The sequence below is a fragment of the Prionailurus viverrinus genome, chromosome B2 (assembly GCF_022837055.1).
Source record: "Prionailurus viverrinus isolate Anna chromosome B2, UM_Priviv_1.0, whole genome shotgun sequence".
In the NCBI taxonomy this organism is placed as follows: Eukaryota; Metazoa; Chordata; class Mammalia; order Carnivora; family Felidae; genus Prionailurus; species Prionailurus viverrinus.
Window position 1 is genome coordinate 129,780,927 of NC_062565.1, and position 21,919 is coordinate 129,802,845.

At 41.4% G+C, this 21,919-nt stretch overlaps 1 protein-coding gene across 4 annotated transcripts in view; it reads right to left on the minus strand.

Moving 5' to 3' along the window:
- ADAT2 (adenosine deaminase tRNA specific 2) overlaps window positions 1–21,919 on the minus strand; it is a 167,382-nt gene that overhangs the window by 113,145 nt on the left and 32,318 nt on the right. For 2 of the 4 annotated variants that reach the window (XR_007152326.1, XR_007152324.1), the window contains exon 6: window positions 14,287–14,400. Coding sequence is in view for 1 of the 4 variants with exons in the window: in XM_047859704.1 (XP_047715660.1) it covers window positions 14,354–14,400 (47 nt within the window). In the remaining 3 variants the exon portion in view is untranslated. Of the gene's footprint in view, window positions 1–6,058; window positions 6,177–10,327; window positions 14,401–21,919 lie in introns of those variants that run through there. The other 2 variants (XR_007152325.1, XM_047859704.1) reach the window with 2 other exon arrangements.

Below are 21,919 nucleotides of genomic sequence, written 5' to 3' on the forward strand. Positions count from 1 at the left end.
TACCAAATGGATAATGTAAGTTCAATTCATCTGCAGACTCAGAACTTATAGCCTCCCATATCAAACCTGCTAGCTCTTTGCCACCACTGTAAAAAGTCTGATTCCCTGACCTCTTCTGGGCCTGACCACTGCTTCTGAAGTTCATATCTGATGTTCTAGGCAACTGTGACTTCCAGAATAGAGTCTTACCTAGGGTTTGTCTCCCACATCTATGACATTCCTCATCCCATCTTGGGTCTAATACCTAGTACTCAATCTTCTTCCAGGGCCCAGGTCACTGCCGAAGGCTCCCATTGGCTGAATTATTAACTGTTAATGCAGATGTACCTCTGAGCCTCTAAATTGCTTCCTCAATGTGTTAGGATCACATAATCGAATCATATTAACTGTCAAGGACTAGTCGTTATGAATGTCAGTATGGAAAAATAAACATACAAGAAGAGCTGAGAAATCAATTAAAAAGCACAACTGTAGGGGCATGTGGGTGGCTCAGTCAGATGAGCATCTGACTTCAGCTCAGGTCATGATCTCAGGGTTCATGAGTTCGAGCCCCACCTCGGGCTTGCTGCTGTTAGCCTGTCAACCTGTCAATGCAGAGCCCACTTCGGATCCTCTGTCTCCCTCTCTCTGCCCCTAGAGAGAGAGGGAGAGAGAGAGAGGAGAGAGAGAGAGAGAGAGAGAGAGAGAGAGAGAGAGACAGTCCTTCTTGCACTCTCTCAAAAACAGTAAAACATTAAAAAAAAAAAGAAGCATGACTGGGGGAAACTACCTCTACCAGACTAAATGCTGCTCTACAGCCTGTCTATCTAAAACAGTCTGGAACTGGCACAGGATTAGGCAAACAGACCAGTGGGGTAGAATAAAAAGTCCCCAAAGAGACCTAAGTACATAGGGAAGCTTAGTGTGTGATGAAGGAGGCATCTCAAATTGCTGGAGCAAAGAGAGAGAAACCTGGGTACTTACTGAAAAGAGATAAAAATCTGTATCTCACATCATACATAAGAAAAAACTTGAAAAGGATCAGGAATCCAAATGTAAACATTTAAATTATATAAATACTAGAGGGCGCCTGGATGACTCAGTCGGTTAAGCATCTGACTCTTGATTTCAGCTCAGGTCATGATCTCATGGTTCATGAGCTAGAGCCCCACATTGGGCTCTGCACCAACAGCACAGAGCCTGTCTGGGCTCTCTCTCTCCCTCTCTCTCTCTGTCCCTCCCCTGCTCACACTCTCAATCTCTTTCAAAATAAATAACTAAAACATTAATAAATGAATAAATAAATGATATAAATATGAGGAAAAAACATGGGTGAATTCCTCTTTGATCTTGGTACAAGGAAAGTCTTTCTAACCACAACTTACAATCCAGACAAAATGAAAGAATAGATCAATACATGTGGCTACATAAAAATATAAAAACATTTGCATGGCAAAAGCACCATATATACAAAGTCAAAAGACAACCGACACACTGAGAAAAATGTGTGTAACTTATACCATAGACACAGTGCTATACCCTCAATATTTAAAGAATTCTCAAAAAGGAGGGAAATAACCAAAATCAACAGAAGAATGGGAAAAGACAGGAACAGAAAATTCACTTAAACACATATAGATGGCATTTAAACATGTGAAAAGATATTCAAATAGCTCATAATTAAAGAAACACAAGTTAGAACTACACCATTTCTCACCTATCAGATAAGCAACAATTTTAAAGTATGACAACACATCCTGTTGGCAAGGCTGGGGAAAACAGGCACCGTCACGCATGGCTGGTGGGAATACAAATTGGCACAGCCCTTTGAAAGGGGAACTTGGCAATGACTAACAAAGCAATCCATGGACTTACTTTTCAACTGAGCAATCCCACTTCTAGGAATCTACCCTGAAGATACATCCCCAAAAATACAAAAATACATATGCACAGATTATTCACTGCAGCATTCTGCAGAAAGAGCTTACATACCCATCCTCTGGACAACAGTTGTATAAACGATAGTACACTCAGGCCATGGAGTATTATGCAGCTATAAAAAGAATGAAAAGGTTCCTATGAACTGGTGTGGTATGCTTACTAGGATATATTGTTAAGTGAAAAAAAAGCAAAATGTAAGAGTATCAGTAGGATGCTTCCCTTTGTGGACAAGGAAATAAGAAATTATGCAGGTGTCTTCTCAATAGTGCAAAGAAGAACTAGTGAGATAGAAACAAGGAGTAGGTGGAATGAGTTGGAAAGGATGGGGGAATGAGAACAGGATAGAATGGATGGTAAGGACAGGGGAGTGGCTTTTCTCAGTAAGTCTTTTTATATAGTTTGGACTTCTGGCGACCAGAGTAGTGATTCACTTACTCAGGATATGTAGATAAATAAAATCAGCAAGGATGGGAAAGAGAATCCAATATGGAGTGTGTATCAGTCAGGGTCAAATCAGGAAGTAGAAATCATGCAGTGATTTGAACAGGGAAATGTAATATAAACTCCAACTGTAAAGGTGTAAAGAGAACTCTGAAGAATGCTCTAAGGCGGAGACAGCCTGAGGAATGAACAAACTTGGAAGGGGCCTCTCCCCAAGGGTGAGTGAGATTCAGATCTCACTGGAGAGGGTGTGGTAGATGGAGACATTCAGTGAATGCTAAAAATTAGTGGGTTGCCTGGACCAGAGCAGCTCCACAGTCACCAAGCAAGCAGGAAATACCCTTCTGGGGTGCAGGCAGGCCGAAGCTGGCAGGAAGGAATTGCAGCCAGGGCCGACAAGCCAAAAGCACTCCCCTGGGGTAGATGTGGCCAGGACAACAGACAGGCACACAGAAGGTGTTGGGCTACTGGAAGCCTACTCACCAGAACAGCATGAGGCCCAGGGTGATGTCCACGTTGGGAGCGCCACAGTGAGGTGGTCACTGGACTGGGGCCAAGGCTGTGAGCTCACCCAGTGACTATGTGGTCTGGACAAGTAGCTGGGGCAGAGCAGCACTGGATTTTTCCACATGCTGCTGGCAGCCATGTGGTAGGAGTGAGGAGATAACAAAACAGCAGCACAGTAGAGCCGGGAGAAGAAGCACCTTTCACCTATAAGGTCCCTCCAGTGCCCTTACCTGGGAAATCATAACATCATGCTCTCTGTGAAGGAGAAATGCTTAATTTCCAGCTCCGCCATTGCAGTGTAGGTAACAAAGGGTGAATTTAGGTAAGGGACAATATATTAATAACTGGCAAAGAACACAAACAATAAACCTGACTTCATAGTAACAAATTCCAAGCAATGAGTGCACCTGGTGCCCAGATCTGGGTCTCTGAATACCATTCTCCAACAAAAGGAACCAAGGCTTGGTCATGCCATGGCTGAGCAGAGAACGTACAAGATGAGCCTAGAACATCTTGGGGTGCCAGAAAGTCAATGTTTTAAAACAAATGACGGGAAACATGTCAAAAGGATCGCAGCCAAACTTGAAGGGGCTCTTTTGGCCAAATAGGGGACAATATGAACAAACAAAATAACCAATGATGTGAATACACCCCACAGAATACAGTAAATATCCATGAGTCCATGCCTATATAAATAAATAATTGAGCAAACAAGGAAGAAGAGAAAGCTATTATTTACAATGAAAGTCTAACTAATACATGTATAAGTAATGATGGAAAAAGAATGCCACCATTTTAAAATACTATAGTAATGACAGTTTTCGGCAGGAATTATCAATGAGTGATAAAAATTCACGGCGAAAGTATTATTAGAAACAGGATATTTACAGTTGCAAAGTAGTCCCCTAGAAAATACTTACTAATTAAAGAGGAAAATACTTACTTCATAGTGGGAAATCTAGCAGATACCACCTTAACCAAATGATCACAGTTAATACCACCAGTCATGTGACAAATCATGTGCCTCTTGGTCTGACCCACGGAGAAGAACACAATATAACTTCCATCGTATTTTTACCAAAAATGCACAACCCCAATTTACTTATGAGGAAACATCAGACAAGCCCAAATGAGGGACATTCTGCAAAAATAACTGACTAGTACTTTATTTTAAAGTGTTAAGGTTATGAAAGATGAAAAAAGACTAAGGAATTGTTCTAGATTGAAGGGATGAATCAAGCAAAGTGGCCAGGATGCCAAATGGGAAGAGATGTTCCTCTCAGGGTCGTATGAGTACAGGGCTGGCCGCGAAGGAGACCGAGGAGACAGGACAACTGAATACAGCATGTCAGCCTGGGTTAGATCCTAGACATTTATGGAGAAACTGGTGAAATTCACGTAAGGTCTATGGATTATGTAATAGAATTGTATCAATGTTAATGTCCTGATTTGGGTCATTGTGCTGTGGTTATGTAAGTTTTCACATTTGAGGAGTCTGGATATACAGGAAATTTTTTGTACTGTTTGTGCAACACTTTTAAGCTTAAAATTAATTTAAAATAAAAAGTTTAAACGTTTTTAATTTAAAAATATTAAAGGGGTGCCTGGGTGGCTCAGTCGGTTAAGAGTCCGACTTCAGCTCAGGTCATGATCTCGCGGTTCTTGAGTTCAAGTCCCACGTCGGGCTCTGTGCTGATAGCTCGGAGCCTGGAGCCTGCTTTGGATTCTGTGTCTCCCTCGCTCTCTTCCCCTCCCCCACTCACATTCTGCCTCTCTCTCAAAACTAAATAAAACATTTAAAAATATATATTAAAGACAGAGGTACCTGGGTAGCTCGTAGGTTGAGCAACCAACACTTGATTCCGGCTGAGGTCATGATCCCAGGGTCATGGGATTGAACCTTGCATTGGGCTCCTCACAGAGCACGGAATCTCTCTCTCTCTCTCTCTCTCTCTCCCTCTCTCTCTTTTTTTTTCCTGCTTCTCACCCCCACTCACATTCTCTCTCTCTTCCTAGAAAGAAGAAAGAAAGAAAGAAAGAAAGAAAGAAAGAAAGAAAGAAAGAAAGAAAGAAAGAGGGAGGGAAGAGGGAGGGAGGGAAGGGAGGAAGGAAGGAAGGAAGGAAGGAAGGAAGGAAGGAAGGAAGGAAAGAAGGAAGGAAGGAAGGAAAACTTAAAGGAACCAACAAGGAAGGGTGCAGGCTGCTGGTGAAGAGAGCCTAGCATAATGTCACATATGGGAGCACTTAATAAATCAGGAAATGATAATGTGCGGTAAAAGCATGGGCTTTGGAACCATCCACATGTGAGCTCAGTTCTGACCTTGTTACTTATTAGTTGTGTGATGTCCTAATCTTCCTAAATCTCAGTTTACTCATATGTAAAGTAGGCTGCCATAATAATACCTACTCTATATGATTGCTTTTGATTATTTACATTCCTATCTCTATTATGATTATATTCAATAAACAATATTTGTAGAGAACTTACCTTATAGAATTCTCAGTAGTTGTTACTGAGGTTATGATCAGCCCCACCAACAACTAGATTATTCCTTGTGAGCAACTAAACGCTGCACACTAAAGGTCCCCTTTAAGACGACTCAGATACCCCATAGACAGTGTCTATAAGGTTTTGATGTACCTCACTGTAAGTAAATCCAATACATGAAATGTTAAACTTATAAAACGGATACATAATAAGTGACTATTTTTATGAAGACATGATTTACAGGGCCTTTTTTTTTTTTTGGAGCAAATAGCATTTGGTTTACTTTTAATTTTGTAGAAGCAGGTCTATGACATAAAGCAGTTATTTGTACACTGCCTTAAGCAAACTGAGAAAGGGCCACTGCTGAATGGCTTACGGGTGGGGAGAATCTGGCTCACTAATAAGCCTTAAAGGTTGACTCTTTCAAAGGGGTAAAGAGAAGCCAAACTCCCCAGCTTGTCTTTTCTAAGCAGATTCTGAACTACTTAAATGTGATGACATAAATCAAATATTTGAGGTTAAGGATTGCTTGTAGATTCATGCTTTCTCCTTGAATCCATTTTTGAGGTAACTCCAGCATAAATACTGGAGAAGCACAGAAAAAGGTTGAAAATGGCTAAACGTACTCTATTCAGGGCTATTTCAGTGCTAAGTCAAACACTGAAACGTCTGGTGTTTCTAGTAATACATTTATTTTATGAAAAGGATATAAGATCAAGAGGCTTCTGTGGCAACTGCTCCATAAGTAAATAAGGGGTGCAAATCATCATGAGGTATGCCAATCTGCTGTCTTCCAAGTATTTCCAATAATCCTTTAAGTCTAGGAACAAAAGTTAAATTCCTGAATAAATTCTCTTATCTTTAAAATCTGCTCCAAAGTTTCAGAAACCCTAGCTTTTGAATGTTAACCAAAAGGAGTTTCCATCCAGTCATCTGGAAACTTTTGCTCAAATTCATGCTAACTTTAACCAAGTTGTTGTAATCGTTCACTGACCCCTTGTTAATTCCTAAGCACTGTGGCCGGGGCCACACTAGTTGTTCTAAAGCGTCTTCATCTCTGAGTCTCATCTAACAGTGCTCCCTTCACTACCTTATGTTGCTAAGATCTAGTATATTTAGAACAAGTGTCATCGAAACCCTTATGCTGGTGTCTCCACCCCCATCCAGTCCCCACCCTGTCCTTCAGCCTTTGTACAAATACTCCCTCCTTCAAGATTCTCCCCTTCACTTGGATTCTCAATCTCATACCCTGATAAGTAAATGTACCATTTACTTTTCTGGTCTTCTTTCAAAATAACATAGGCCTCCCTTATGCTTTCCCTGAATATTTTCTGTACAATTAGCTCTACACTTACTGTTTCCCTGCCTGAATCACTGGCTTATTGTTTAAACCTGCTATCTATCCTCACATCTCCACAGAAATAGCTAGGTTATTAACATCTGTCTTCTCTGTCTCCGTCACTTCTGCCTTTGGTGAACACATTGGGCTCAATCTTAACTCGAAACCTTTACTCCTCTTGTGGCCCCACCCAAAGTCTTTCCTCTTCTTCATTTATCTCACTCCTACCCATCTTTAAAATTTTTTTCGGGGCACCTGGGTGGCTCAGTCGGTTAAGCGTCCGACTTCGGCTCAGGTCATGATCTCACAGTCTGTGAGTTCGAGCCCCGCATCGGGCTCTGGGCTGATGGCTCAGAGCCTGGAGCCTGCTTCTGATTCTGTGTCTCCCTCTCTCTCTGCCCCTCCCCCGTTCATGCTCTGTCTCTCTCTGTCTCAAAAATAAATTTTAAAAAATGTTAAAAAAAAAATTAAAAAAAAAATAAATAAAATTTTTTTCAAGTTTAATTTTGAGAGAGACAGAGCGAGCAAGGGAGGGGCAGACAGAGAGGAAGGGAGAGAGAGAGAGAGAGAGAGAGAGAGAGAGAGAGAGAGAACCCGAAGCAGGCTCCGTGCTGTCAGCACAGAGTCCGATGCGGAGCTCAAGCTCACGAACCACGAGATCATGTCCTGAGCTGAAACCAAGATTCAGATGCTTAACCGACTGAGCCACCCAAGCACGCCTACTCCTACCCATCTTTAAAGTTCCAGCTTGAGCCCCTTTCCATCTGTGAAGTCTCACCAGAATCTCTCTTCTCTGAATTCTTGTAATACTGTCAGTAGAACCCATTGCATCCCAGAGGTGCACCTGAATTGTGCTTCGGGGAGCTACACAGTCCGCACCACATGCAGTCTTGCCTAGCTGTTCTTTCTTGGCCAAGGTGTGAGTATGTATGCTTCATCATGCCCCTTGGACTCTGTCTCCCAGGAATGTAAATCTGGAATGGAGTGACTGAAGGAGAAAATGGATGGAACTAAACCAGCCAGGCTCTAGAGTCCTGGTAAGCCTGTGTCCTAGTGCACCCCCTGGATCCTGGGAGGTACAAGATTTGGATGGACTTGGCTCTTCACATTTCCTTCGTTTCTGTGAGCTGCACATTTTTCCCCCTTAAGCTGGCCAGAGTAAATATTTCTCCCTTACATCCAAATAAACTCTCCTGTTGCCTTTTATTACTGTTTAATTTGAGGAGAAAAGGGCTAAGTAAGTCTTGTGAACCAAGGACAGAAACACTGTCTTATGACTCTATGTATCTTACATAAATATTTAACAACTCAACTGCATGGCAATAATATATGAAAATCCTCATCTATAAACAAAGAAACAGGAATAGCCCCCTGAGATCATCTGCATGACTCCATGTTGCAGTTGAAGATCATGCATTCACTCCATAAGCACATTCTGAGTACCAACTATTAACCAAGCACTAAGTTAGGGACAGGAGTTGTGTGCAAGATGAAAAAGACAAAAGACAGGGCACCTTCCCCGGCTCTTCCACTTTGCAGTTTAACTTGTGTCTTATACAATGATACTACCTATTATTAATTTGTACTTCTGAAGCATTTTCAAATACAACACACCATTTGTTATTCCGATTAGATCCACGGGAAAGCTGCTGTTCAGTCATGTGACCAAGATCAAAACCAGGGCTACAATGAGAAGACAAGTCCCTTGTTTTACAGTGATATTCCTTCCCTCTCCCCCACAATGAGAAACATTTCCTTCAGGACACAATTAAATGCTGGTACGATATTTTATTTAATTCCCACATTACATCCAACTCATAGGTTATTCCTTTGTTGTACAAGATAAAGGTAGTTTCTGAGTTTTTGCTAGAGGAAAACAACAAAAGTACTAGCTGACTAGCAAACATTTCTGTAGTGGACACCAGTGCATTGCATCAGGCTATCCTGTGATAATAACAGCAGTTAAGACACACACAGTTCCTGCCCTCACTGGGTTTATGGTCTTGTGGGAGAATAGGTAAGTTCCATATATGGGATAGGTGACGGATGAGAATACAGCACATACTGAAGTTCCTAAACTTTTTATGTTCACAAAGAATCTGAACTGAATTTCTCAGTCTTTGTCAATCATTTGTATCTTGACTGAAACTGATCAGCCTTGGTTGTTCCCTTATTTCAGAGCCAATGTCCCTTCATCTACACAGTATCGCCTCTCTCCAATTTTTCCCCTTTCTTATTTATGGTCTGCCTTCCAAATTCTGAATTTCTAGAGATCCCCAACACCTTTCTGACCCATGGGGCATTCATAAAGGTCTTGATGGACTGTCAGCAGTCCTCAGAGCTCCATAGAAGATTTGCTTTCAATTTTTTGAAAGCAGAAAGTTGTCTCTGTTATATTGTCAATGCTCTAGGACAGGACTAGGGGGTCAGGAGTCAAAGGGTACACCATGGAATTTCTTATTTAGGAATGCATTTCTGGCAAGCAGCATGTCTGAATATGCCCACCTGCTGTTTTGCTTCTAGGGTCAACAGAAGTATATTAAAGTTTTCAACTTTCTTCAAAACGCTTGCCATGAAATTGACTTAATGAAAGGAATAACAATAGTAGCAGCAGGTTACAAAGCAAAACTAGGCTAGGACAGGTCTATTGAAAGAGTAGTTGATGGGATGTCTGGGTGGCTCAGTCAGTTGAGCATCCGACTTCGGCTCAGGTCATGATCTCACAGTCTGTGAGTTCGAGCCCCATGTCGGGCTCTGTGCTGACAGCTCGGAGCCTGGAGCCTGCTTCGGATTCTGTGTCTCCCTCTGTCTCTGACCCTCCCCTCCTCATGCTCTGTCTCTCTCTCTCTCAAAAATAAATAACCTTTAAAAAAATGTTTAAAAAAGAAAGGGCAGTTGATACAAAGACTGGATTTTCTACCAGTTGAGAGTCCACATTTGCCAATTACTAAGATGTACAACTTTCTGGACAACTTAAAGATGCTACTGTCAACTATGATTTTTGAAAAAGCAATCTGTACAGGGTGTCATCTTCATGTACAGTTACTGCGAATGTAGGCCGACTGGGGCACTGCTAGGATGGTTTGCGAGGGAGAGGAGTAAGAGCATTAAGAGATTCTCCACTCAGTACATTCCCAAACTGGCAGGTGAGAGAGATCTGAAAGACTACAAAATGTAGAATGAGGTCAAGCACTGATTTAAAAGTCTATGTATTTCTTTGATCATAATACTAGCACTTGTTCGGAGAATTTGCTCATGTTAATTACTCCTCACATGCAGCAACAGCTGCATGTTGTCTTCACTGGTGAAGATGCATTAAAAGGGAGTGAAAAAATTGTTCATATCTGTAAAGGAAGTGGAGGCAGAACTGGTTTCTAAATCTTAGACCATTATTAAAAGCTCCAGCTATGAGAAAAGATAAACCCAGGTTCAAGTTCAAGCTCTGTCATTTAACAGCTATGTGACCCTAGGTAAGCCACTTACTTCCCATGTCTCAGGTTCTTCGTCTGTTAAAAAAGAGTATGTGGGGGCACCTGGGTGGCTCAGTCAGTTGAGCATCTGACTTCAGCTCAGGTCATGATCTCGTGGTTTGAGGGTTTGAGCCCCATGTTGGGCTCTGTGCTGACAGCTCAGCGCCTGGACCCTGCTTCAGATTCTGTGTGCCCCTCTCTCTCTGCCCCTTCCTCGCTTATACTCTGTCTCTCTCTCTCTCTCAAAAATAAATAAACATTAAATTTTTTTTAAATATGTGATTGATTGCAAAAATGGGCCCAACTGTGCAGCACTGCCTATACCCATGCCTTTTGCCATGATGTTTTCCAGTGCTTCCCCCCCTCCAAGGGATGGGGTGCAGAATTCCGCATCCTTACATTCAGCTACATGACTTGCTTTGACCAATGAGATATTAACAGACGCACTGCAGACAGAAGGTTGAAATGGATTTATGCAATCAGGCTTGTTCAGAGCTTGCAGCTCTGTAATTACCACCAGAACATGCCCAGCCCAGCCCACTGGAGGATAAGAGACAAATGGAGGCGCTGCATTGCCCCATTCATCTGAGCCAGGGCCAGGCGGGATCAGTCTTCAGTCAGCCAAACGCTATGGGTCACGAGCCAGTGCACCAAGATTGGCAGATCTGTTTAGCCAATCGCTCTAGATGTATAAACAATAAACAGTTATTTTTGTATGCCACTGAGCTTTCGTGGGTTTTTGTGATGAAGCATTGCTGTGATAGTAGGTACGTGATATATGATGGCAAAACCTATCACATACGTATTAATTTGAGAAAACACATGTAAATGACTTAGCACAATATCTGGTGACAATAATAACAACAGTAGTGAAAACGTGTGCTATTATTTTGAAGAAACAATACAGAATATGCAAAGGTATTGGCAGTTCATCTGTGGATCCTTCACAGGACGTGTCTCATTGAAATTTTTTTACAAAATCATGCAATTTTACTTCCAGTTTTTGTAAAGAACAAAGCTAATGGTCCAATTATATTTTTTTAATCTTATAAGTACCCTAGGATCTATTCACACAAGAAAAACAGTTCTTTTCCTTCGAGAAGATTCACTTTGTTAAAAAAATTTTTTTAAATACAAAACAAACACATACACACAGGTAGAAAAAGACATGCAAATTCACTACCTACCGAAAAATGCCAAAGGCTGGCCTCATGCATAAACCCAAGTTTTAGTATTTTGTTCCAGTGAAGGGATGAGCCGGGAACAACAATCACCATCCTTCTGGTTCTTTTCCTACTTGGAATTTAAACCAGAGTTTAAACTCTGCTTCTGCCCCTGACTAGCTCTGTGATCTTGAGCACATTAAACCTTATGAACCTCTATTAATTCACTCATGTGGGAAAAAGAACAGTAACGTCCGAAGTTTGCTGCGAGGATCACGTAACAGGTGCAAAGACTTTACAGCTGTGCCCGGCATGCAATAAGACTCAATGAATATTAGCCATTACTGGTTAGTCTAACAAACGAGCAGGTGTTCTGTCAGCTTCATTTCTAACTAGGCTAGACCATACAGAACACTATCTAAGGGAGGTGAGCTTCCAGGCCTTGATTCAAAACAGCCCTTTGGTACTGAACAACACATATCCAACCTCAGTGTAAAACAAAAACTGAATCTCAGATGTTCCATTCCAATGTGAGGAAAAGTCACTTATGAGAGAGAGGACACGGGGTTCGGACAAATGCCAAGAGCGGTGTTTCTCAGCTGCTTCCAGGCCATCTTCCCCAGCTTCTTATGAGACTCCAAAGCGCCTTCTAACTTCACAGTGTAGTTTTGTCCATTAGCACAGACACACATCAACGCTCTTCACTTAACTAACGAATAGCATGAATAGAGAAGTGACTCGCCCTCCCTTAGACACCAAAATTCCTCCCTTTTTTTCTATTTCTCTTACTAATCTGGTAAAATTAATCATCAGAGCCACAGTGATGCTGTCTTCATCAGGAAGGGAGAATGGGAGAGAACCCTCTCCTTCATGGAGCTACTTTCTCCATACTTTCTCTTACCTTCTCTTTCTCCATATTTTCCTGGTGTCAAAGAGATGGCTACTTCATCCCCTCTGGGCTTTTATAAATGCCTCTCTATTGTGGCCTCCAGAAGGGGCTGAAACAGGTCAGGACATTACTTACATTAGCCCCAATGCCACAGTCAGTCAGCCTCACCTCTCTTTCTCATCTTGGACCCTGCTCAGCTATGCTATCCAACCAAGCAGGATGAAGAATGAGCACCAGATGAAAATATGAGCCGAATAATATGCCAGTCCTATAAAATTCATGAAATTTACTGGGCCACCTTATAAAAGTTAACAATACAAACTTTCTCCCATTATCAATTCAATCTGCTGCTCCCACAGAGAAATTTCAGTCCAAAATGCTGCCCTACCCTATTTCCTTTTACTGACTCAGTTCCAGACAGAAGAGGTGGTATTTGGGCCTTCGGGTGGAATCTGGGATTCTTCATCAGCAGCTGCACCCTGGGCCGTCTGCCAGTATAATCGGAGTAGAGCCTTACTTAGCACCTCCAAAGTTTGATTATTTCAACCCTGAGACTCTCATTTCCCTCTTTTTAAGAAATACCTAAGGGTCAACAGAACACATGAGAATATCACAGCACCAGCCTTAATCCCACAGAATTCAGAAGCACAAACAAATTCCCAGTAATAATCTAAACATCAGTTTCCATCTGAGGGCAGTTCCCAAGCAGTAAATTGCATTTCCCAGAGCCCAACACGTTATACGCCAGATGCTTGTTGCTCGTGCCAGCTAGAGACCATTGTAAAGATTTGGTGTTATCCAGGTCTGCAAGGGAGCAAAAGAAGAAAAAGACCTCTTCCTTTTGATTTCAGGATGCCAGTGAATTCATAGCAAGTCCTAGAATTCAGGTCTTGGGAAGTCAGGTTCACAGGGAAAGAGAAATCCTGTATCAAGACATGAATTGTGCCACCGTGTGCTCATTGCCGTGTTTTGCCCTTTGCCCGCACAATGGAGCCTGTATACACAAACGGCAAAATAAAAAGATGAAGGATGTTCTACGCACCCATTGAGCCCTGCTGTTGCCAAGAGTAATCAGCAGTGAAACGATAAAGCCATCAGTATTTGAATGTAAATGTTAAAATAATAATAAATCTTATGGTCTCCCTAAGGTTAGTTTATAATAAAAATAACTTCTTGATCCTGGAAAACTTATCTGGTTTCTTTCTTCCTTTCATTCCCCACTTAATGACTGAAGTTACTATTTCCATGGTGGTCTCCAAACCACACTCGGTTTCTCTGCAGATTGGCATGTCACTTCCAACAATTTCACCAGCTGCTTTTTCCTCTCAAGGGAATATGATTAAAATATTAATCCAGTTTCTGGACTAATCTAGCAAGAAAGTTCTATAAATCAATCTCCACACAGCATTTCAGTTGCTCTGAAATATGCAACGTGTCCTCTCTTTTATTTGTTATGCCTCCACAAGAAAGTTAGGTCCTAGCAAAGCACATACAAAATTTCTACCTCTGCCCCTCTACTGCTTCCTGATTTCTCAAACCTGAAAATGGGAAATCGCAAAGCCCACGTCCAAAACGTAAGTTTCCAAATGAGAAGAGATGAGCTGGAGGAAAACACAGGGGCTCAAAGTCATGCTTCCCTTGGCTGCCGGGCTATCTGGCAGTGACAGCCCTGGCCCTGGCAAAAGTGCCTGTAGACTGAGGTCTGTACGGTTCAGGAAGCCCAGACAGCGTTCTCTTGGTAGCGCTAATTCGCCCGTTTGTCCTGCTGACTGGAAACCATCCAGAACTGCAAAGCCATCACGAAACCGCCTCTGGGCCTAGCATTGGGCTAAATCCTCGCTCTGGAGGAGCTTATGATCTAATTACTATAATTAGAGACCAATTGAGATTAAACTATGTGACACTAAGTAGGAGTTTGAAGAAAACGATCGTTGTGGGCTGGAGGAGTTGGAAAAGATTTCATGGAGAATGCAGGACTTTGAAGGGAAGAGTAAAATAATGCTTGAGGCTTATGAAGTAGATAAGATGTGCTTAGGATAAAAGAACACAGCGCAGTGTAGTGGGCTTACCTAAGGAGAAGATCCTTCAAAGCGGCGAGCTGCGTTCCCCTTGGCTTCCTGCCAGCATAGCTTCTCACTAAGAAGATGGGATTTCTCTCAGGTCAAGAAGAAATTTAATCTTTCCTGAAATTGTTTAGCATTTGAATCAGGATGGTGACATTGACCATATAAAAACCCAGCTGACATCCTTAACTTATTTAGCCCTCCAATATAGAAATGTCATTGAGAGAAATGACTTTCTATCAATGCCAGTACAGGCTAGATTAAAAGCTAAAAAAAATAAAACAAAAAAGTAAAAGCTGAAAGCACTTTCATGTGGAGTCAGGCTTACTGGTGGAGTGATAAGGCTTTTTCCAAAGGGTATGCAAAGCCGAGAAAGATCATCGGCAATACTTTCTGGGATTAGGATTACAACAAGCAGTAGAATTCCAATTGTTCCATTAATCTAAAAAAAACATACTGTGGGTTCCGGTCCAAGTAGTTAATAAAAATAGTAATACTCTGTTTTACTATTTTCCCTTAATTATTAACTTGGCATTCATCTGCGTATTTTAATTGAACTACGTCCATTACATGACAAAAGTGTCTCTGGAGGAACAAATGGGTTTATCCAGCTCTCCCCAAGATGAACAACAGAACAGGTGGACAGGGTGCAAGCAGTTTTCAACATGGCAAGCCTGATTTTACCAAAAGAAAAACTGTCAAGGTCCATTTTCTCCCTCATGTTTAACTAAATTGCTGATTGAAGCAACTAGCATAGTGGGTTAATTCTGAAATCTTAACTGTAATTATTATGTAAAACTGAAATGTACCTTTATTTCAGTTTCTCTTTTGGGGGAAGATTTTTTTTTTTTAATGGAAGAACAACAATCTTATATCATTCCAAGTATCATCTGCAGATTGGGTTTTCCATAAGGTGGAGAGAGGTCTTGCTTAAACCGATCTTATTTATTTGTTTGAGTGCATGTGTGCATAAGCAGGAAAGGGGCAGAGAGACAGAATCTCAAGCAGGCTTTATGCTGTCAGCACAGAGCCTGACACGGGGCTTGATCTCATGAACTGTGAGATCATGACCTGAGATGAAACCAAGAGTCCAACGCTTAACCAACTGAGACACCCAGGCACCCCTAAACCGATGTTTCTGAATTGTTTGTCTATACTCCAGCCTAGGAACCGAAAGCAAAGGGGGCTGTGGTAGGAACAAGAGTGGGCGCTGGAAGGTCAGAGGAAGTGCATAACCCAGTCCACTGTGCTCCTTTTAGAGACGCCAGCGTAAGCCTGGAATCTACCACTCACTCCTCCAGTTCTCAATTGTTTATGATCCATCAGAAGTTCCCAGTTAGGCGGACAGGACATAGTCGCAAAGAAGCTGCTTCTGAGCCACCACCATCTGGGAGTGTGTTTGTTATGCTGACCACAAGCCTAGGACACTTCCAGGGCGGCCACTCCAGTGCTTTCCGGCAAACATACATGATGAATGGTGTGCATGTGCAGACACACACCCATGGGCGTTCCCAGGATCATGCACAATTCCCTGAATGCTGGCTTTAACCACACCCCTTGTCCAAAACAAGAAAGCATGGCAGAATATTCGATGAGAGAGTTAAGAGGGAAAGGCTTGATTCTGCACTAAGGTATGCTTTGAACAAAAAGAAATAATTCATAGACGTCAGCAAATTATTAAGAAAAAAACGAATTAAAACATTTTCAGAGTTGCAACATCATGTTGACAACTGCTGCCTTTGACACTAAGCTGCCTGGGACACCCAGCATCGGTGTCACACGAGTCAACTGCAACTGATCGGTCTCAAGGGCTACTCTGACTGGTGGCCACCAAGTATGGCAGGTGCCATCATGCTGTCCTTTCTCGGTAGAGAGGGGACCAACATCTAGGACATACGGTATGATGACTAGGAGCACACACTCTGGGGACAGCCTGTCTGAAATCGAGTCCTGGCTTCACATTTTCTGCTCTTTGCTGAGATTATTCACAAATATTTCAATTCTCCTCCTCCTGAGGTAGCTGGTAGATTACATCTCCTGCCATCTTGACATTAGGCATAGCTATGTGCCTTACGTCAGCAGAAATGACGTGTCACTTCTGGGCAAAAGCCAGTCAGACTCCTTACTCAAGAGTGGTCCCAGGTCCCGCAGTGTAGGAATCACCTGGGGGCTTGCTAGAAATGCCAGCCCAGACCTCCTGAATAATAATGTGCATTTAACGAGTTCCTTGGGTCATTCATATGCGCATCAAGTTGGCAAAGCCCTGACTGAAGACATAGAGCATTATTCACTATCTTCTCCTCTCCCACCACAGTGACTGAGGGCATTCAACCACATTCCAGATGGTACAGTATAACCTAGACCCCTGGCCTGACTGGAGACAGACAAGTGAAGCATAAAAGAATTAAAACTTTGTTCTAAGGCACTAAAACCCTGAGGGGTATTACCTTGGCATAACCTAATCCATTCCAACTGACATCATCACTTAGTACTCTGTGACCCTGGGCAAGTTACATAATATCCCTGTGCCTCAGTTTCCTTGATGTAAAGTAGAGATGATAACAGTACTGACTCAGAGGGTTGTTACAAGGATTAATAAGGGAACAGATGAATAGAACCTGGCAAGTTCTAAGTGAATATTAGCTTCTATTATTGACACACTCCGTCCCCCTAGCTCAAATCTGGCCTAGTGATGTAATTTGTCTCCTTACCTCAGTGACCATAGTGTCAAGACGTTTGTCGCCGGCAATGCCCCACCCCAAAACACACATACTCCGGGAACAGGTATGAAATCACACATCAAAAAGAAAGGAAAAATTACCCCCTTCTCAGAGGAAAGTAGATCTTACTCATGATAACTCGGCCCAAGCATCCCTTCCCTGTGTCTTCACATGATTGTCATCTTCTATTCTAACACTGCATATCCTGCCCCTCACCCTCCCATCTACTTTCCAAACCCCACCAGCCTCTCTGGGCCCAGCCTCTCCTCCTTCTCCACGTCTCCTCCAAATCCTGCTTTCCTATGCAACGTAGAATTTACACATAGTATTTGTCTGTTACATGAAAGGCTTTGTCCTGAGCTCAATGGTGAGTAAAAAACCAAAATTCCTATTAAGTGTTTATTTTTTGTCTTTTCTTCAAACTCAGTGTATGTAATTCTAGTACCAAAGGGTTACCAAGCCTGTTACAGAGAAAACCGGGGAAGGCATAGTGATGGGAACGGTATGAAGATAGTTTCTATTTGAGTCTTGGTTTTTTTAAAGGGTTCGGGGTTGCCTGGGTGGCTCAAGCATCTGATTCTTGGCTTCAGCTCAGGTCATGATCTCACAGTTTGTGAGATCAAGCCCTGCATCAGGCTCTGTGCTGACAGTGCAGAGTCTGCTTGAGAGTCTCTCTCTCTCTCTCTCTCTCTCTCTCTCTCTTTCTGCCTTCTCATCCCACTTGAGCTCTCTTTCTCTCAAAAATAAATACTTAAAAGGGTCCAATTCTGCCATTAGAGTAACTTCTTACAAATAAGTATTTGGTAATATTTTTAATATGACAATCATAAATAAAATATATATTCTTAGCCCACAAAATTGATAAATTGTCTTTTCTCCTTGCCATTCTCTTAAAGTATATGTAAGGAAACAAAATATTCTAAGTCAAGGGCGCCTGGGTGGCTCAGTCAGTTAAGTGTTAGACTTCTGCTTAGTTCATGATCTCACGGCTCATGAGTTCCAGTCCCATGTCGGACTCCACACTGATAGGGTGGAACCTGCCTGGGATTCTCTCTCTCCCTCTCTGCCCCTGCTCCATTTGCACTTCCTCTAACTAAAAATAAATAAACACACACACACACACACACACACACACACACACACACACACACAAAATATCATAAATCAGAGTAAGTATTTTAGGATCTTGGATTTCTCTTTCATATTTATAAACAGACTTTTTCAAAAAATCATGGTACTAACTTTCTTACACCATACACAAAAACACCTCAAAATGGATGAAAAACCTAAACGTAAGACAAGAAGCCATCAAAATCCTCAAGGAGAAAGCAGGCAAAAACTTCTTTGACCTTGGCCACAGCAACTTCTTACTCAACACATCTCCAGAGGAAAGGGAAACAAAAGCAAAAATGAACTATTAGGACCTCATCAAAATAAAAAGCTTCTGCACAGCGAAGGAAACAATCAGCAAAACTAAAAAGCAACCAACAGAATGGGAGAAGATATTTCCAAATGACATTTCAGATAAAGGGTTAGTATCCAAAATCTGTAAAGAACTTATCAAACTCAACATCCAAAAAACAAATATTCCAGTGAAGAACTGAGCAAAAGACATGAACAGACACTTCTCCAAAGAAGACATCCAGATGGCCAACCGACACATGGAAAAATACTCCACATCACTCATCACCAGGGAAATACAAATCAAAACCACAATGAGATACTACCTCACACCTGTCAGAATGGCTAACATTAACAACTCAGGCAACAACAGATCGTGGCAAGGATGCAGAGAAAGAGGATCTCTTTCGCACTGCTGGTGGGAATGCAAACTGGTGCAGCCACTCTGGAAAACAGTATGGAGGTTCCTCAAAAAATTGAAAATAGAACTACCCTATGACCCACGGGACACAGGAATGCTGTTTCGAAGGGGCACACGCACCCCAATATTTATAGCAGCACTATTAACAATAGCCAAAGTATGGAAAGAACCCAAATGTGCACTGATGGATAAATGGATAAAGAAGATGTGGTATATATATGCAATGGAGTATTACTTGGCAATCAAAAAGAATGAAATCTTGCCACTTGCAAGATTGATGGAACTAGAGGGTATTATGTTAAGCGAAATTAGTCAGAGAAAGACAAGTATCATATGACTTCACTCATATGAGGACTTTAAGACACAGAACAGATGAACATAAGGGAAGAGAAGCAAAAATAATATAAAAACAGGGAGGGAGACAAACTATAAGAGACTCTTAAGTACAGAGAACAAACTGAGGGTTGCTGGAGGGATTGTGGGAGGGTGGGTGGGCTAAATGTGTAAAGGGCATTAAGGAATCTACTCCTGAAATCATTGTTGCACTACATGCTAACTTGGATGTAAATTAAAAAATAAATGAATAGTTTTTAAAAAATGGTACTAAAGCAATTAACCACCACTACACAATGAGCCACATTATTCAGTTCCAATGTCAGAAAACTGTAACAAGCACCTTAGAGAATGAACCTCAACATTTTATATCCTCTAGACCAGGGGTAGCAAACATTTTCCTAAAGAGCCAGACATATTTAAATGCTTTAGGCTTTGGGAGCCATAGGTGTCTGTCACCATCACTCAGCTCTGCAATGTAGCACAGAGGCAGCTTCAAACAACACGAAAACAAAACGGCATGACTGTGTTCTAATAAAACTTAATTTGTGGACACTAAAATTTGAATTTCATACGATGTTCACAGGTCACTACATTCTTCTTTTGATCCCCCCCCCCCAACCATTTCAAAACATAAAACCATTTTTAACTTGTTAGTGGTACCAAAAGAGGCAGCAGGTTGGGCTTGACCCACAAGCCATATTTTGCTGACTCCTGCTCTAGACTCATAAGTTCATGCTTCTTCAACCACACAACAAATCTCCCTAATAATCATGAACAAGTGGTGTTTAGCTCAATATTCACTTAAAAATAAGGTGTGAAACAATCCCAGGAGCCTGTTTTTATTAGCTCAACCTGAAAAAACATAAGATCCAAAAGATGTCAAACTTTCACCAGAACTTAATGCCAGTCTTATCCATAAAAATAACATCACCCATCACCCCTTTCTTCACCACACACAATTAACAATTTACAGAATAAGAAAATAGTTGGCAGTTGTCTTTCTAGAAGTCAGTGTAGTCTCACTCCTTTGCCAAAAGGCAGAGAAACCAGTTCTTGATGCCTCTTTTCCCCAAGGCTATTCAAGGCCAGTTGATGCAGAATGACTGAGGACAAGCTTTGGCTTCCACGTGGATTTTTAACCAGGAACTTTACTACTTTAAAATTTTTTTAATGATTTTTTTAAGAGCCTTGGTTTTTTGCTATTTTTACCGACACCCATTTTAAAAGCAGCAGTGCTTAAAACATTTTAAGTCTAGATGTCTCTATGGAAACCCAAGAGAATTCTGCTTTTATGGCCAATGACTACCTACCTAGATTATACATCCTATTGGATCACTACAGGTAATCCCTGAAACCAGAAACATCTCAGACCTGTTTTTCCAGAAATCTCTCTTATCAGATATAATTAAATGGATCTAAGTATTAGTTTTACTGAGATCAGGAGAGAAAGAAGTTATTTATTTGAGGCTTCCTTTTAATTTTTAGTAAGATGTCCTCATTTAAAATATTCTTGGGGTGCTTAGTTGGCTCAGTCAGAGCATGTGACTCTTGATCTTGGAGTCATGAGTTCAAGCCCCACGTTGGGTATAAATAAATAAATAAATAAATAAATAAAGCTTTAAAAAATAATAAAACATTCTTATTACAAAAAGAATTTTGTGAATTTCAGCAGACATAATAAAAAAGAAAGATTGCAATCAAATAACCTAACAGTTGCTTTGCAATTGAGATCACTGATTTCATCTCCTTCTTTCCACTAATGTCAAATGCATTTTCTTTTACAAATTTAAGTTTCTCAGGGCACCTGGGTGGCTCAGTCGGTTAAGTGCCCAACTTCTCTCAGGTCATGATCTCACAGTTCATGGGTTCGAGCTCCGCGTCAGGCTCTGTGCTGGAAGCTCAGAGCTTGGAGCCTACTTTGGATTCTGTATCTCCCTTTCTCTGCCCCTCACCCACTCACGCTCTGTCTCTCTCTCTCTCTCTCTCAAAAATAAACATAAAAAAAAAATTTAAGTTTCTCTCCTTGGACTTATTATTCATTGCAAGGGAGGAAAAAAATTATTATATAGTGTAGAAATCAGGTAATCAAAACTATCCAGGTGACCAAAATTAACATCACCAGTGAGGACTTCATGGCCTTTGGGTGTCTTCAGATGTGATATTCTGAGAATATAACATCACCTAAAACACATAACCTGAATCCAATCATGAGAAAACACCATCATTAAAAAAAGAGAAAGGGCGCCTGGGTGGGTCAGTCGGTTAAGCGTCCGATTTCAGCTCAGGTCATGACCTCACAGTCTGTGGGTTCGAGCCCCTCATCAGGTTCTGTGCTGGAGCTTGGAGCTTGGACCCTGCTAAGGATTCTGTATATCCTCCTCTCTCTGTCCCTCCCCAGCTTGTGCTCCCTCTCTGTCTCTCAAAAGTAAATAAATAAACATTTAAAAAAAAAAAATTTTTTTTAAGAGAAAAGTTGATAGGGGCAGGGCAGAATGATTTTTAAAATGTCAGTGTCATAAAAGGCCAAGAGAAGCCATGGAAGTGTTCTAGATTCAAATAAGCTGAAGATACATGACAATTAAATAAGATATCTGACCCTAGAATCTTCCAATATGGCAGGAGAGATGGGGAAAATTCTCTAAAGGACACTATGGGGTCAACTGACAATATTAGAATACAAACAGTATATTAGATAAAAGTATTATATTAATATTAAAAATTAGAACTATCCTATGACCCAGCAATTGCACTGCTAGGTACT